The sequence below is a fragment of the Orcinus orca genome, chromosome 3 (genome assembly GCF_937001465.1).
Source record: "Orcinus orca chromosome 3, mOrcOrc1.1, whole genome shotgun sequence".
In the NCBI taxonomy this organism is placed as follows: domain Eukaryota; kingdom Metazoa; phylum Chordata; class Mammalia; order Artiodactyla; family Delphinidae; genus Orcinus; species Orcinus orca.
Window position 1 is genome coordinate 119020925 of NC_064561.1, and position 16747 is coordinate 119037671.

Here is a 16747-nt window from a genome sequence, read left to right on the forward strand (position 1 = left end):
AATTATATACAAATCTACTCAGCAGAGAGATATTAGGATCACATTTCTTTATTAAAATAGTTTTCATCTTAATGTGCATCAAAAAATATTTTGGTTCTTTATTAAAAAAATACAATAGACAGCCATACTGAAGTATTTAAGAAACACTTATAGAACTAAAATAGAGAAAACTGGAAGTTCTCTAAGATGTTTAAGCTTTCTGACACATACCTATGAATCTAATAACCAGACATAAGCAAATGCTTCAATTTCATTCACCTTTTGATATGTTCTTAATTAAAATAAAATGCTAACTGGCACCTTATAAAGCAAAGAAAACCACCTAATGTGCATTTCAACTAGATTGTGTCAGACATCCTAAATTCCCCATCATTTTCAAAATTTGAGGCACTAAAAATGGTGCCAACTCAGCATGTTGAAAAAAGAATTGACATTAGTGATCAAGATATAAACATCCTCCCCAAATCTTGTCAGTTGTTTTTGCGTACTTAATTACATTAATAATTGAAAAATCACGTGATATTTATATCAATGCCCAATTCCTCCAGAAGTGAGAGATTACGCTAGAGGCTGGGAGATCAAGATTGGATTCTGTCGGGCTTCCCTGGTGGCGCAGTGGTTGAGAGTCCGCCTGCCGATGCAGGGGACACGGGTTCGTGCCCCGGTACGGGAAGATCCCACATGCCACAGAGCGGCTGGGCCCGTGAGCCATGGCCGCTGAGCCTGCGCATCCGGAGCCTGTGCTCCGCAGCGGGAGAGGCCACAACAGTGAGAGGCCCACATACCGCAAAAAAAAAAAAAAAAAAAAAAAAAAGATTGAATGCTGTGTCCTGCATCTCCCTATTAGCTCTGCTAGCTGAGGTTCATTTGGTGCACCACCCAAGCACGCTATCTTACACTGACAGCTCCCTCTTGCTGAGCGAGGAGCTCCATATTTTTCAATTCATGAATTTTACACCCAGAAAGGGTAATAAACAATATAAGTGTTTCTGATGGCCTCACTTTTGAGGCAGACATGATATGGGGATGATAAATGGGAATCAACTCTTTTCCCAAATTCAGATAATCCTCTAATAATGCTGTTGTTTCAAGTGGAAAGAATGTGTTTAGATACAGTCATCTGGTCTAAGTGCGCTTAAGGAGTTATCACTGAGTGTGGGCTTTTCTTGCTTATAGAAGAGGCCCAAGGGACTTCCTAACTTCCAATTTTTAAAGAGTAAGGGTTTTCCTGGAGAGCTTAATCAAGTAATTTTGGGCCCTTCAAGCATTTTTGAACAATAAGATAAAGAGCTATATGAAAGAAAATCCAGGTTATTTTGGTTTCTAAGTGTTTCTTTGAAAGCAGAACAAATAAACAAAAACCAACCATACCGCAGTACTTTTCTTATCTTTTTCATGTTAGTTCTCTAAGGTTGTCAAAGCTTTTCATAGATAAATAGATGCTAGAGAGATAGATAATAGACAAATAATTACCAGATGTCCTAACACCAGAAAAGTACTTTGGTCAAAATCAAGGATTTAAAATTTAAGTAAAAAAACTTTGACTAAAGTAAAACAAATGCCTCTTATAAATACATACATACATACATATATACATTTATATGTGTGTGTGTGTGTGTGTGTATATATATATATATATACACTTCCTTTTAAGCCCCCATATTATAGCTACGAAACTTACCAAACACCATTTTATTTTAATTACACCACCCCTTCTTCAAAAGTCATCTCTGTCACCTGACCTCTTCAATAGGGTGTTCAACCAGCTCCATCACTGTACACACATTTATCCTCTGCCTTTTTTCTCTGTTCTCATTCTCTGCACCTCCAAGTTGGATGCAGAGAATCCACGCCCCCATCTCAAGATCCTCCTCATTCCCAACTCACGTTTCTGTTCAACAAGAACACTCCTGCCCCCAACTTGGAATCTTCATAAACCCTCCTTTGAACTTCATCCCTGCATTTATGAATGATCCAGCAGAAGCCCCTAGATATCTCTTCACTAAAACTCATCAGCCCAAATTGGCTGTATCTTTAATTTGTATGTCATATTATTCTTATTTATAACTTCTCAGTTGTTACTATATACTTGTTTCACCTTCCTTACTAACTTCTATATTCCATAATTAAAGTGAAGGGATCCTTTAATATGTAATGCTCTCCTTACACTAGCCACTTAGCCCTTCTTTTGGGAATTTAGTTGGATGAATGTCTACACATTTATTTATCACCAAGAATGGAAAAGTTGGGGCTTCCCTGGTAGTGCAGTGGTTAAGAATCCGCCTGCCAATGCAGGGGACACAAGTTCGAGCCCGGGTCCGGGAAGATCCCACATGCTGTGGGGCAACTAAGCCTGTGCGCCACAACTACTGAGCCTGGGCTCTAGAGCCCATGAGCCACAACTACTGAAGCCCTCGTGTCACAACTACTGAAGCCTGCACACCACAACTACTGAAGCCCATGAGCCACAACTGCTGAAGCCTGCATGCCTAGAGCCCGTGCTCTGCAATGAGAAGTCTGTGCACCACATGAAGGAGTAGCCCCTGCTCGCCGCAACTAGAGAAAGCCTGTGTGCAGTAACGAAGACCCAACGCAGCCAAAAATAAATTAATTAATTATAAAAAAAGAATGGAAAAGTTTACATTTACTACTTTGATACTTCCTTTGAAAGACTTGCCTTTTTTTTTGGACTGAAAAATTGTTGTTTTTTGGCTGCAATAATAACTCACATTCTGAGATACAACTAAAAGAGCATACAGATAACTCAAATACTAAAGACTTTTATGGTTATAAAAATCAGATAATGTAAATATGCAGGCACAGTCTCAATATTCTTTTTATCATTCTTTTTCTTTCCAAATCTAGAAGCTGTATAGGGTTATCACACTGTTTTTCTCGAATGTAAATATATAATGAACAAATTCACTTTGGCAGTATAGCCAAAAGGGTCCTTAAGCTATAAGCATATTTCTTTCCTTTTAATTTCCATGTTGATAGAGAGAAGGTAATATGGGTACAGCAAAGTGAGGTATGCAGTTCCAGGTAATTCCAGATGTAGTCTCCACTCTTTCCTATCACTTTTGATTCAATTACAATTATTCTGAGACTTAAAAAAACATATATTTCAATGATAGTTAATTCTACTTTCTTCCTTACTTACAGATGCCAAGGTTCATCTAACATTTGTGAGAAAAGCTACACTTCTCAAAACATGATCAAAGACCACAGTTTCACTCAGGGGAGACTAAATTAAGCATATTTTTTTTCCTCCTTAAAAATGTTAAAATACAATTTAAACTTCAGAGGCTTAAAGCAGCCCCTTCCCCAGGAATGTCTATATTTCAGCCTCTGTCTGAGGTCAGAAAGCCTTTACTTTACCAGTAGAGTTCAACATTCTCTAGGCATCAAAATCACATGCATTTAACAATACAGATACCTAATATTAAAAAAAATTAAATAAAGCAAATTTAAGAAAAGAAACAAAAAAAAAGTACAAAGGCCTAAGCTTTATCACTAGAAATTCAGATTCAAATTATCTGGTGGAGGATGGGGTAGTGGATATTTTTATCTGGAGGCTCCCTGGTGATTCTGATATAGAGCCAAGGCTGAGAAGCAGTGTGAGCAATATTTATGCCCTGGGAGATTTCTTGGTGCTCCTCAAACCCCTGTACAGAATGGCATCATTGTTGGTCAGCTGGCTGGTGCCTGGTTGGTGCTACTCTGGGTCCTCCTGAGTAAAATGGATGGCTGCTCAGTGAGGGGATAAATGCCCAGAGTTTCCTGTGAGGTCAATTCTGAGACTTTGCCTGCTAAAAGGTGCCGCTTATATTAACTTACTTCATATTACCTCTATTTTTCCTTCTATTAAAGCAACCAACTAGCCTTTATTGCATACTCTTGTTGCTTACTAATTATTTCAAGTTGCCTTCCCAACTAAGCTATGGATGACATTATTTTCTTTCCCCCAGCCACAGAGTAGCTTGATTGAATGACTTTATTTCAACAAGCCTTTAAAATATTTCCTGGAGGTGAGTGTGAAGAGATGGGCAGAGAATGTTTTATCTGCGGAGAGTAAAATGGTTCCCCTACAGAGCAGAGCAAGATAAGATCACAACATAATAAAAAATGATAATTTTAGTATATTCCATTGTACTCTACAAAAGCATATATTAGTATATTTTCTTTTCCCTTTCTCAACTTAGAAAAACCAAAACCAACTATGCGCAGCATACGGCCAAAGAAACTAACTCACCCTGTGAGACGCCAGGAATACTGTGGTATTAAAATGAAAAGATAAAGTCACTAGAAGCCAGTCAAGGTAGTGTGTGCTGATTATATACTGGGGGCAAGCAAGTCCGGGTATAGTACTGTGACACAATACGTCAAATTTTCATAGACACGGATGCTGAAATACAGTTAAACTTTTCCTCTCACTCCACAGATCCTTTCTTTCCAGTTTCAGATCTCCTACTTAGACTTCAAATTATTTACGGAAAAATGCTTTATATATTATCACAATAATTCTAGCAAGTATTTAGAAGGTTCACCATAATTTATTTTCCTCCCCCAAATCAAACCACTCTTTTTAAGAATAATTACAGCCTTCATGCCAACAGATCAATGTCTCCCTCCTGATCCATACTCAAAGTCTAAACACTGGCATATCTCTCTAAGGAGCACACTTTCTAATGCAATAAAATAGGTTCTCAATTGTCCACATGATGCCCTAGGTTGAAAGAATATTCTACCTTTTCTAATGCCTCAATTATGTTATTAAAAAAAAATCAAAGTACTTCCATACAAATGAAAAAAAATATACAACAGTCTTCACTAAAACACATCCCCACGCCCTCAACCAGGGCCCCATTCTTGGAATCCTTCTATCAATAAAGCCACTTATTCACCAGCTTTTCCATTTGTACGTGACAAACTGGCCTCACTGAGGTACAATGTTATAAATTTTGTAAACTGACAAAAATAGGTAATGCCTTTTTCAATATAAAATGTTCACTTTAACTCATTAAAATGGAACCTCACAAAGCATTTCTTTTTCTATTTCTTTTATCCCTATTGCTCCTCTCACCACACATCTCTCCCCTTGGCTACGCCCCTCCCCCTCCCCCCCCCCAAGTTCTGAACACTGTCTGGGCCCGTGAATACATTTTTTATTCATTGCACAAATGAATGATCTAAGAGCTATTAAGAAAGAAGAATGTAATCCCTGTGTAGAGAACTGGGGAGTTTCCTTGACAACAACAAAAAGACAGCAGGGAATGCCCATGTTTTCTATGAATATGCAAGAAGAGGCCTGGCCCAGCACCTGGAAAAATTTGTAAAGAATTCGTAAAAAGATCTTTTCTTTGAAACAAAATTAAATTGGTAGTTATCAAAAATCACAAGCCCAATTTTCACACATGAAAAAGAGCAGAAAGCTAATGAATTCTACGTGTAGATACTATAGAATCAATACTATAACTATATTTAAATTTTAAATAAGGGCTGCAGCTGCTTCTGATTTGCACCCAAAATGGCATCATCCTAGACAAACACAATCCATAGAAGATTAAAATTTTAACAAGCTCTTGCAGTTAAGCAGATACTATAGTATAATTATATTTGGCTCCCTGGTATAAACCATCTTGAATTTTAAGATAATTCTATTTTTAACCTATTTAGTACAAAACCGTCTAAATCTTCCTACATTTAGAAGTTCAGAATGAAATAAGTGCTGAAGCTGAGAGGGAATTAATTTGTACTAAGTCATTGCCACGTGCCAGGCACTGTGCTTGGTGTTTTCAAGTCACTTAAGGAGCGTTAAATGTGCAATGCGTCTGCCACCGTGACTGGCAAGCCCTGGAAGAGATCCTTTCTCCTTTAAGCAATCTGGTGAGTTTGTAGTATTAGCATGTATTTTTAATGATATAACAACTGAGGTCTATGGAGATCAAGCAATTTACTCAAGACCAAACAGGTCACAAATAACAATGTTGACCATGAACCCAGGTCTGTTTCCAAAGGTTCTTTCCACTACATCAACTGAGTCTTCCATGTATCCCATGGAGCAAACCAACTACTTATCCATGGTCGTTCAGAATATCACAGACAGAGTGTGCTTCAGAAATCCAGTTCTAGCGTAGTACTTAGTGTACGGCAATTATCTGACTATTTGTTGAATACGTGTATATTATATATATGTTTGGATACATATATGTGTTTATATATATATAATCATCTTTTTATTTCATAATCCCTGTGGTTTGGAAAAAAGAGTATGGGTCAGAATTTAGGAAATATTATTCTTTTTATACAATAATCGCCACTACATCCATTTTACTGGCAAAAAATTCTGACAGAAAATTTGAGAAATTCCTGGGTCCGCATTGCCGAGAATCAAAGGAGAGACTGACTCTAGATTCCCCAACTTACAGCACCTGCTTCTGTAATATTAGCGATTCAAATTTCACTTGAATTAAGATATCATAAACCTATAGATCACCGTTTAGAACATGCAGCCCACTCTTTAAAAAGTAGTTTTCTGTCATTTAACTTTACAAGTGTGTAACTCTGAACCGTGATACTTCATAGGGATGTATTTTGAAAAGTTCAACGTATTTAACTTACAGAAGACACTATCTTTATCAAACAGTATCAATCATTAAAAAACAGAAAAATATGAGAACAATCCCTCCTGAGGAAGTTGCCTGAATATCTCTGGTATCCATGAATCTGTATAGGTTTCTAGGTGAATCCTAAGAAGGCATTCATCTTCTGAAGGAGGGACGCCCACTCTGTCATCCCAGCCCTATCTGGAAAAATGCCTGATTGTACTTGGGGCTCCTTAGCCCCACTGGTGAGCCTCTGTTGGGAAGCAATTGGCTAATAACCAGTTTCTGGTAATTTATTTTTGATCTACCCCTCCAACAAGGACTAACTTATATATCTTCCTCCTCATGAACTATTCTCTGAATCCCCTGCCTTCATTGATTCCTTCTTTGCTGACCTCATCTGCCATTCACAATTAGTACCTCATACCAAGTGTGTAATTATGTGTTTCTGTACTGCAATTATATTTGATTGTGCTAATACTGGCTCCCCAAAATGCACTTAAAATCCCTGGGAGCAGGGCCTATGGTTTATGTTTATTTTGTGCCCCTTTTAATTCTGTTAAAGAACAAGGCATGTTGTAGCTTTACCTGAAGAGAACCCTTGATTGACTGCACTCTGCTGGAAGACAGTGTATGCCTTTCTCTAGAGGTCACTGCCAATAAGAACTAAGTGGTATCTGCCTTTGGTTAACGCCCTACCTCAGTAGTAGTTTTGATAATAGCAACTTATAATTGCAAATGCCATTTTCAGAAAGAATAGACATTGGTTCACGTTAGGAAGAAGACAACAAGTTCCTTTTAGCTATCTACGGAACATCTCTTTTATTAGTAAAACTCAACCTGTGAGAAATACAATTTCAATTTCTTAAATTTTTCCTTGAGATTAGTGGGTTAATAAAATATTTATAGAGCACTTAAAAATTTGAGAGTCGGGCTTCCCTGGTGGTTCAGTGGTTAAGAATCCGCCTGCCAATGCAGGGGACACGGGTTCGAGCCCTGATCTGGGAAGATCCCACATGCTGCGGAGCAACTAAGCCCGTGCGCCACAACTACTGAGCCTGCACTCTAGAGCTCGAGAGCCACAACTACTGAGCCTGCGAGCCACAACTACTGAAGCCTGCGCACCTAGAGCCCGTGCTCCGCAACAAGAGAAGCCACCGCAATGAGAAGCCTGCGCACCGCAACAAAGAGTAGCCCCTGCTCGCAGCAACTAGAGAAAGCTCGGGTGCAGCAACGAAGACCCAACACAGCCAAAAATAAATTAAATAAAATAAATTTTTTTTTAAAAAAGCTTTAAAAAATTCAGACTCTATATATGTTTGTATGTGTGTCTCTATGGGACCGTAAGTGTTATACATACAAAATATTTCACTTAGAAGGACTTTGTAAAAAGGTAACTTTTGGTCTGTAGTGCAGTGTTAAGCTCATTAATAATTTAGAAACATTAAGGTCAATTCTGTTTTTCCTACTATAGAAGCGAAAGGAAGATAGACAGTCTCTTCTTTTTTCACTATTTGACTAATAGAAGAACTCAATCCTTTTCTAGACAGCCAAGAAGAAATGGGGGAAGCCATCCTAATTCCCTGCAGAAAAAAATGTGCTTCTCTGGAAGGGAGCCACAGCTGGAGCCCAGCAAAGGGAACCACTCAAATGTGCAGGCACCCGCCCCATCCATCCACTTTCAGGGAAGTGCTCCAAAATTCTGCAGGAGAGAAACAGCCCAGAGTCAGAGCTACTGATTTCAGCATGCTGTTCTCTTGCCATAGCAGGTATCTGAATAGCATACACAGTGTCCCATATTAGCAGCAAACTAAATATAAGCCATCTGCTTTAAAACCAATAGAATGCCAGCGAGAAGCCAGTCTTTCCAGAGTCTATGTTCTTTCAGAAATTGACGGACAGGCTGGCACCTGAGCCAATAGAGTCATTATTCCTGTGAGTTCATCAGGGGAGAGAATTGCCTCACTGCAAAAATGCTCCAAGGAGCGCCAAGACATAGACCAGTGCCAAAGTGTCAGACCCAGCGTGCCTCCGTTTGCCCATCTGCGATACTTTCCCTACTTGCCTCACAAATTATCTCTGAGGTTTAAACATGATAAAATATGTAAAAAGTGGTCTGGAAGTATCAAGCTCTAAGTGTGTGCTTGATGACTTTGCTCTGCACATACTCTGACATGTAATTATCTATGATTTTGATTACACATAGTTGTCAATAAGATTGAAGCTAGATTTGCTTAATTTATTTTATACGGGATCATACAGAGTTATTCAAAGGTAAAAGTTAATAAATGTGTATCATTATAGTGATAGATGGATAATTAGGCCAATTTAGAAAATGTTTTTACTTAAAAAAATCAATTCATTCAGGAATTAAATGTTGCTGCTTATTTTGAATTACCTACATGTTATCATTCTCTTTCTAGCTGTGTTCTGAGGTACATGTTACTTTAGAAACTGTCACTGGGGGTGAGGGAGAGGTCCCAAGAAAGTGGACCTCCAGATACATCCCTCAAACACTAACCGGAACAGCCACTCTTTTTATCTACTCAAAATATAGAGACCCTGAATAACATTTTATTTGAAGAAAGGAATCTGATCCTGTAATTAAAACTCTGAAAATAATTTTCCTACATAATAAATTCTATAAAAATGAAAAATGTGATTTTAAAAAATTATATGAGGCTATCTTGGGCTAATATTACCTTTTAAAAAATGATGACCGTACAATCAATGGTATAAATATTGGCGTTTACCCAGATATCCCCTGTTCTCAGAACTAACGTCCCTTATTCTTTACCCTCTCCTCAACAGCATCATATTCAGAAAATAAATCTTTATCTCTATATGCATTTCTCAAGTGTACAAACAAAAATGCAAATGGGATTAATCATATGGGAATTATTTCTGAATGATGTCAGCAATAAAGTACCATAATTCTCAATAAGGAAACAGAGTAAAATGACTCTAATTTAGAGGCCAAAATTATTCTTCTCAAAATCTCATTAATCTTTAATGCCATTTCATTAATAATTTTATCAATATTTAATATATATATACCATTTTAGTTTAATATTGGCTTAATACCTGTCTTACACTTAGATTTGGATAGATATACATTATAAAACTAGCAGAAAGGAACACCTGGCAAGAAAATAATAACAAGCAGGCCTGAGAAATAGTATGTAGTATACACTTGTTTAAAACTTGTTTAAAAAAACTAATAAGCCACCTATTTTAAGGTTATAACCATGAACATTTGCATAATAATGTTAAATTTAATATCTGTACACTTCCACATTATTCTCTGAGTTAAAGGTACAGTATATCAGTTTTTAAAAACATTCAGAATCCTGTTACACTAACCTGTGACATTTCAGATGATTTCGAGGAGCATTCTTTAAAAAAAAGGAAAAAAAGTCCAGAACTGATAAAACTCTTCCTATGCCTTTAAACTCTATAGACTTCATATATGTTCACAAAGAAAACCTTTCAATAATTTTTCAAATGCAGGTGTGCAAATTACTCCTGAAATAGACAGGAGTCATATTTCCAGTATCCCCTGAACCACTGTTAAACCCACCCTATAGCATTTTTCAGCTCATAAAACTTTTATGAGCTGAAAAGTTCCTTCAGATTTTGTTTAACTGCTAACTACAGTTGCTCTCTAGCAATAGCACCCTAAGTTGCTATTAAGATCCACTGGAACAATTATAACATAAACATGTCCTGCATAGCATGTTTTGTTTCATAATAGTAAAATTTTTTCTAAAAAATCAAGATTTATATGAGCGGCTGAGTGCAGCAAAAAAATTATGAATGCCTTTGTTTAGTGTAGCATGCATGGTATTTTTGCTTACTTGAATATACAGTATGTGTAGAGTTCAATTTTATGTTTATGAATAGATTTATATAAATTTGTACATGTACCAAGGATTTTCCAGTTTGGAAAAATGTGCCTTAATACATAAAAAGGTTGGTTTTCCAGGCACATATGTGTTTTTCCTTATTAATGTACACCTGCCCTAAAACTCATTAATTTAACATCTGCTTTAGGGTTTGCCCTTGTCAAAATGAAAAATCCTTGAAAAATCAAATTCTTCATAGGAAACAAATGAGTATAAGTAAAGCAGTTGGATCTGAATCAACCTCATCGTCTTATCAAGACAATAAACAGTGTTTTTATTCTTAAGGAGAATGGCATGTATAAAGCACACGGAAAAGCCAGGTAGATGAGGGGGCTGGGGTGGTGGGAAAGAGAGAGAGATGGAGGGAGGGAACTAGATAGAGACATGTCCTATCCTCACCCCAGACCCCGCGCCACTCACTGGAACCCCGTGCCGAAGGAGATAACCAAGTATTCCCTTTCCACAGTTTTCTGACCCATTGTTATAAACGCTGAACGAAAATTAGTTTGAAGGGAAATCATGGTCACATGTTTTAAAAGTGGAAGAAAGAGGAGGAAACACCTAGTTGTGTTTCCCAGACCCAGCTGAATTAAGCTGACAATTCAGATAAAAATACACGCTTTGTATAAATGGTTTCTGAGTTAGGTTACTCAGACCCTCCATTTCAAGTAAGCATTTATAAACTTAGATTTTGTTTTTCCCTGATGACTGCCAATTCTTCCACGGAGATTGACTTTCACTTTTTCCATTTTGTAATTTGATCACCCTCACCTGAACGCAGTTTCCCATTTAGAAGAGTTTTTAAATGCAGAACATTTTTTTACTATTTTCTATATCATTTGATTCAATGTAGTATCTACACTAACAAGAGAGTAATCTAAATTGGGAAAAACTTCTGTATAGTTAGTCATTCAAGTATTATTTTTTTAATTCTCAAATTAAGCGTTCATAGTAATCCCTATGCTTCTCTTCAATTCTTTCTTTTTCACAGTAATATCTTCTTGTCACTTTTCCAACCCTACTAACAGGAATCCTCATTCCCACTACTTGGCAGCTCGCCTCCTCTCTCCAACTCCAGCTCCAAGAGGCGGAAGAGGAATGTAAGAGGGAAGAAATATGTTATGGTTTCCAAGAAACAGCATTATTAGCAGGAAAATAATGCTCCAATCCTGGCCTGGTTCAACGGTATTGGGAAGTGGAGATTAACGTCAATATTCTGGGAGTGTATTCTCTCCTCTACTGTTCACTGCCCCACATGAACTTTTACACTGAGAAAGTTCTGGGTGATAGAAGCCAAGTTACCATCTAACAGCACTGGAAGCCAGCTGACTTGACATTAGAGCCACCTGTGTTCCCAACAGGTGCACCCCTGAGCAGGCTAATGAGGGTAGGATCCCTCTTAAGAAAAATGACACCTTGAGGGGTATAGCCCAACATTAAGAGAGAAAACCTGCTCAAGATCATTCTTCTAGCCTGACTTCTCAGAGCCAGGTCAAGGAAAAATGAGTATTTATTCCTTTAATCCACATATTAAAACTAAAACACAGCAACTTAACTAAAATCAATGATCTTCTAAATTAAAAAAAGACAAACAAACCTGAATAGATCTATTGTATTGCATACACTATGTATTCGCAATTCAGCTTACTGAATTTAGAAGATACCGTTGACTGACCTTTAGGAAGGAATAAGTTATGTTTGATGATAAAAATTGCAAGTATTAATCAATGTAAAGAAACAGCTTTTAAGAAATTTGCCAGAGAGATATATAAAATATTTGAACAGAATAGAAGGCACTGTGAATATTCCTAGAGATAAAATAACTAAATCATAAAATAAATAAAATTACAGCCTGGTTTTTAGGGAACAGAGGTAATGCTGACATATCCACTTTCTGAAATTATATTTGACACAATAGATGACAGCATTTCCTAGAACTGAGCTAGATTGTATTTGTTCTAAATATGTAAAGCCTCATTAAAATACCCAAAGACTACAGCTTGAAAATATGTTGAACTTTCTTTAAAATAACATTTAAACTACAGACCCACATTACCCACCCTAAAAGTTGTATAATAAACCTGCAAATCATGGAAGAGAAAACCCAAAACAAACCTTTAGATGTCTTTTTATCAGCCCTAGGCATATGCAATACGGTTTTAGCTGTCCACAGTGTAAGTACTGAAGGTTAATAGTTAAAGACCAATGGAATGTTAACACAGTCTAGTACTACACTTGAGTAGTAACACATGGAAAGACACTGAAATTAAAACATTTTGTTCTGCATGTTCTGAAGTGATGTAACAGTGATGATTTGGTTATATTAGATGACAAAGCAGGGCTTCTTATGACTTTTAAAATAAAATAATATCTAACATTCTTCCAATTGTTTAACATATTCTTCCAATTCTTGTACAAATACATGAAGCTAAAACAGAATTTTTTCACACTCCAGTTATCTTCTACTGGCAGCATTTGGCATGTTGATATTTTTTTTCCAAAAGTAATTTTCAAGATAAAATGCTGGTTGCCTTGACTGGTATGTCTAGAAAGCAAAGACTTACCTGTCTTGTTTTCTCTGACCTCTATAATATAAACATTTATGTCAGGGTGGAATTTTGTCCCTGCTGAGGGTTCTGGAGTGGAAAGTGCCTGTGGTCTGAAGGCTTCTTTGCCTTCCACAGTGGGTGGTCTTGTTGGCTGTGTGGCAGAAGGAGTACTTGAAGTTGTGAAATATTCTCTATCAATATCTGTTTCTGTTTCCTTGGCTACAATATCCTCAAGGGTAGTGGGAGGAACACGAGATGTTGATTCTCCAATGATTACCATGTCACTGGTTGTTTCTTCATCAGGTTCTCTGTCAATGAGAGGCGGCTTCTCAGTGGATGCTGAAGATGTGTGAAGTCTGTCTACTGAACTGAAAGCAGTAGTGATATCACTTGGAACCGTGGCTTTAACTGTTGAAAATTCTGGGAGTTCTGTGGCCTTGGGCTTTTCAAATAATCCTGAGCCTAAATCTGTATAATCTAGGGATGTTTTCTCTATTTTCTCAGTAGTGGTTTCTTCTATAAGCTGGGTAACACTGGTGCTAAAAGGTGATACAAATCCCCTTGGACTGGTACCTTCTGTTTCATATTTTTGTTCAGGCCCTGGGCTTAAAGATACCTTTGGCCCCATGCTTGGTATTAGTGTTACCACACCATCTGTTTTTGCTTTGGACTCAGTGACAGCACCAGGTGGATAAGACATACTCTGCTCAATTTTTCCAGTTGGAGTTGTTTCTAAAACTGGGACTCCCTCAGAACCTATCACCAATCTGTCTTCAAAGCCTGTATATGCTGACCCATCGCTCTCTTGTTCATCCAAGGGTGGTGTTGTCTCCTTGGCTGTGTCAGCTGTAGAACTGGGAGGAGGAACTGGTTTCTCTGGAGTCTCTTCTTTCCATGGAAATTCTTCCTGAGTTGTTTCCTGTGCAATTTCTGTTGTTGTTCTTATAGTTTCAGGATAAATAGTAGCCTCAAAGTGAGTCTGATCAGTGACATGTATGTCTTGAGAGGGTTCACCTAGAACTTCACCTTCTGATGGAATGGAAGGTACCAACACTCCCCATTCTGTCTTGGGAATTACAGAAAGAGGAATGGTATGGGAAGTGTCTACATAAGTCGTAGGCTCCTGGGTGCTACTATAATTAAAAAATGCCGATCCTTCCACATCTGAAGTGTGTGTAAATTGGGGGACAGTAGATACAGGCTTAGAGACATCCATATCTTCTCCTTCATCCAAAGCACTTCCCTCTATGGTTGCATGAACAACTTGGCCTTCCATGCTTGTGATAGGAGAAACTCTTTCTTCAGTCGTAGAATCTCTCAAAGTTGACTTTTCTGTGATGCCAATTGATGTAGTTGGCCAAAATCTGACTGTGAATTTTTTATGGTCTTTTGTGTCTTCCTCAGTAAACTCTAACGGCTTTTGAGTACTATCTGGGATACGAGCGAACTCATCTCTTCCATCTTCAGTAAAACCTGGGATTTCTTTATCCTTTCCACTCACTCCCATAGTGGTGAGTAAGGCAGGGGGCAATTTTGGAGAGCCTGCATGTTCTGTGGACCCTAAAGGCTTTGATGCTGTATTATCTTCATCCAATGACCATTTTGATACAGTAACCACCTCCACATTTAAAGTGCTTTGAGTCAAATGCACTGTTGTAATACCCTCATCATACTTTGTGGTTTCTTGATAGCCATCTGTTTCTAATCCATTTGGAGTTGTCGTAAAGTCTTTCTCCACACCTGTTGCCTCCGCCGGTGCCACACTTAGCTTTGTTGTTGTCAGGGCTGGGGAATCAAAAGATTTGGTCATTCCCACTGAATACACTGTATGATGAATTTGCTCTGAAGAAGCTGTAGGGAACTTCATTCCAGAGAAGCTTTCTTCCTCTATTTTTTCTATAAATGAATCTTCGGTGATCTTTTCCTGTATTTCATCATCTGTATAAGTAACTGTTCTCATCTCTGGTCTTAGTGTTTCTGTTCTTTCTCTTCCTGTTTGTGGAGATGGATAAATAACTGTGGATGTTCCCTCAACTAGTCTTTTATCACCAGAATAAGGAAACAATTCTACTTCAGTATGATGCTGTGATGGGAAAGGTGTGGTGGACATATACTGGTCAAGAAAATCTTCAGCTATCCTACCATTAGTTTGTTTCTCTTCCCAGTGGTCCATGGATGACCCATCACTGTTGGGCATAGTTACAGGTGAAAAAATCGTCGATGCTGAGACTGACTCCACCTCCTCTAGCTGAGTGCGGGTGGTGTCTTCTGAAGTCTTTGACACTGTAATGACCTCAGGTATTTGGCTAAAGACCGAGGTACTCTGACCAGATCTAACTGTAGATGTTCTGTCTTCACCATCATCTTCTCCCAAGGTGAACCCATAGTGGCTTGTGGTCACTGATTCAGAGACTGTGCTTACTGCTTTCTTTTTAGTTTTGGATTCCGGGGTCATTGTTGTAGATACAAATGGCGTTTCAGGTACAGTGAATTCCTTGGAAGGAATGTGCTTTGAGATTTCCATTGATGTTACCAAGGGACCCACTTCTATTTGTTCAATTTGTGTAACTGATTCTCGCATTTGTATATCTTCCTTGACACCATCCCATGAATCAGTAGCATGATGGAAGATGACAGTTGTACTTTGGGGCACTTCCTCCTTAATTTCAGATATGTCTAGCTTTCCAAGAGGTCCTGAAGCAGAAGGTGAGTAATAGTCCATATCCCAAGTCTTCTTAGTACTCTCATCAGGCGCGGGTGATTCTGTGGCTATTCTGTGTGTGATAGTTAGAGGTTGAACTGTGGCTTTCTGTTCAAAATTGGCTATATGTCCCACAGGAGGGAACTTTGTTGTAATGACAGGTAATTCAGTGATTAAAGGGACGATTGGTGTAGTTCTGTCGGGTCCCATTTGTAGTTCTTCCGATAAAGTGGGTGAGGCAGTTTCTGCAAGCATATTCAGTTCGGTGGTTGTAGCCTCTGATATATTCTGTTTAGCTAGAAAAATAATTTCAAAGAGTTGATTAGACAAGTCACTAATAAAAAGTTGTACGTCCAGTGTGTTTGTTAAGTGCTGTTGTGTACTTTGGGGCAACCCCAAAGTGTTTTCTGATGGAGAGAAGTCTAAAAACTATACTTAAATTAATCCGAAGACAGACAATTGAATATTTAATCATCACAAATTGATCACTTGTTTTATATTGAAGGGTTAACACTGGTTTTACCCATAGGTATGAATGACTGTTCTTGGCTAAGGGAAGTGAATACTATGTAGTTTTAAGATAAGGAGAAGTTAAACATAAATAAATAAATAAATGCAGAGTTTGGAAACAGTAGGTATGTTATTTATCAGAAACTACAGCACCAACTTGAAGTCTAGTAGGAGAACTTAGTGCTACTATTCTGGAGGCTTCTGTCTCTAGCTACATAATGTCTCTGGGGAGAGGGAGTGCCTCAGATTGCGAAACAACAAAAAAGCCACATCAAATGTACCCGAGTTACATATCAATGATTACATTGTCCATAATGCGGAGGCTTTCATAAAAACAGGATATTAACACCACTATTCACTTGATCCCCGGTGTTGGACATTTGTCTTCATATTCCTTTCAAATCTGCAGAGTAGCCTTGTTTATAATAAATAATAAAATGCCTCTGGCTGAGGCTGCTTGGCATTTGTTGTAGTTCT

At 37.9% G+C, this 16747-nt stretch overlaps 1 protein-coding gene across 3 annotated transcripts in view; it reads right to left on the bottom strand.

Annotated features, from left to right (window-relative positions):
- VCAN (versican) overlaps nucleotides 1-16747 on the bottom strand; it is a 113902-nt gene that overhangs the window by 48779 nt on the left and 48376 nt on the right. For 2 of the 3 annotated variants that reach the window (XM_004281633.4, XM_049708299.1), the window contains exon 7: nucleotides 13075-16056. The exons of the other annotated variant lie outside the window; for it this stretch is intronic. In XM_004281633.4, the coding sequence (XP_004281681.1) occupies nucleotides 13075-16056 (2982 nt within the window). The remainder of the gene's footprint in view (nucleotides 1-13074; nucleotides 16057-16747) is intronic. 3 annotated transcript variants of the gene reach the window in all.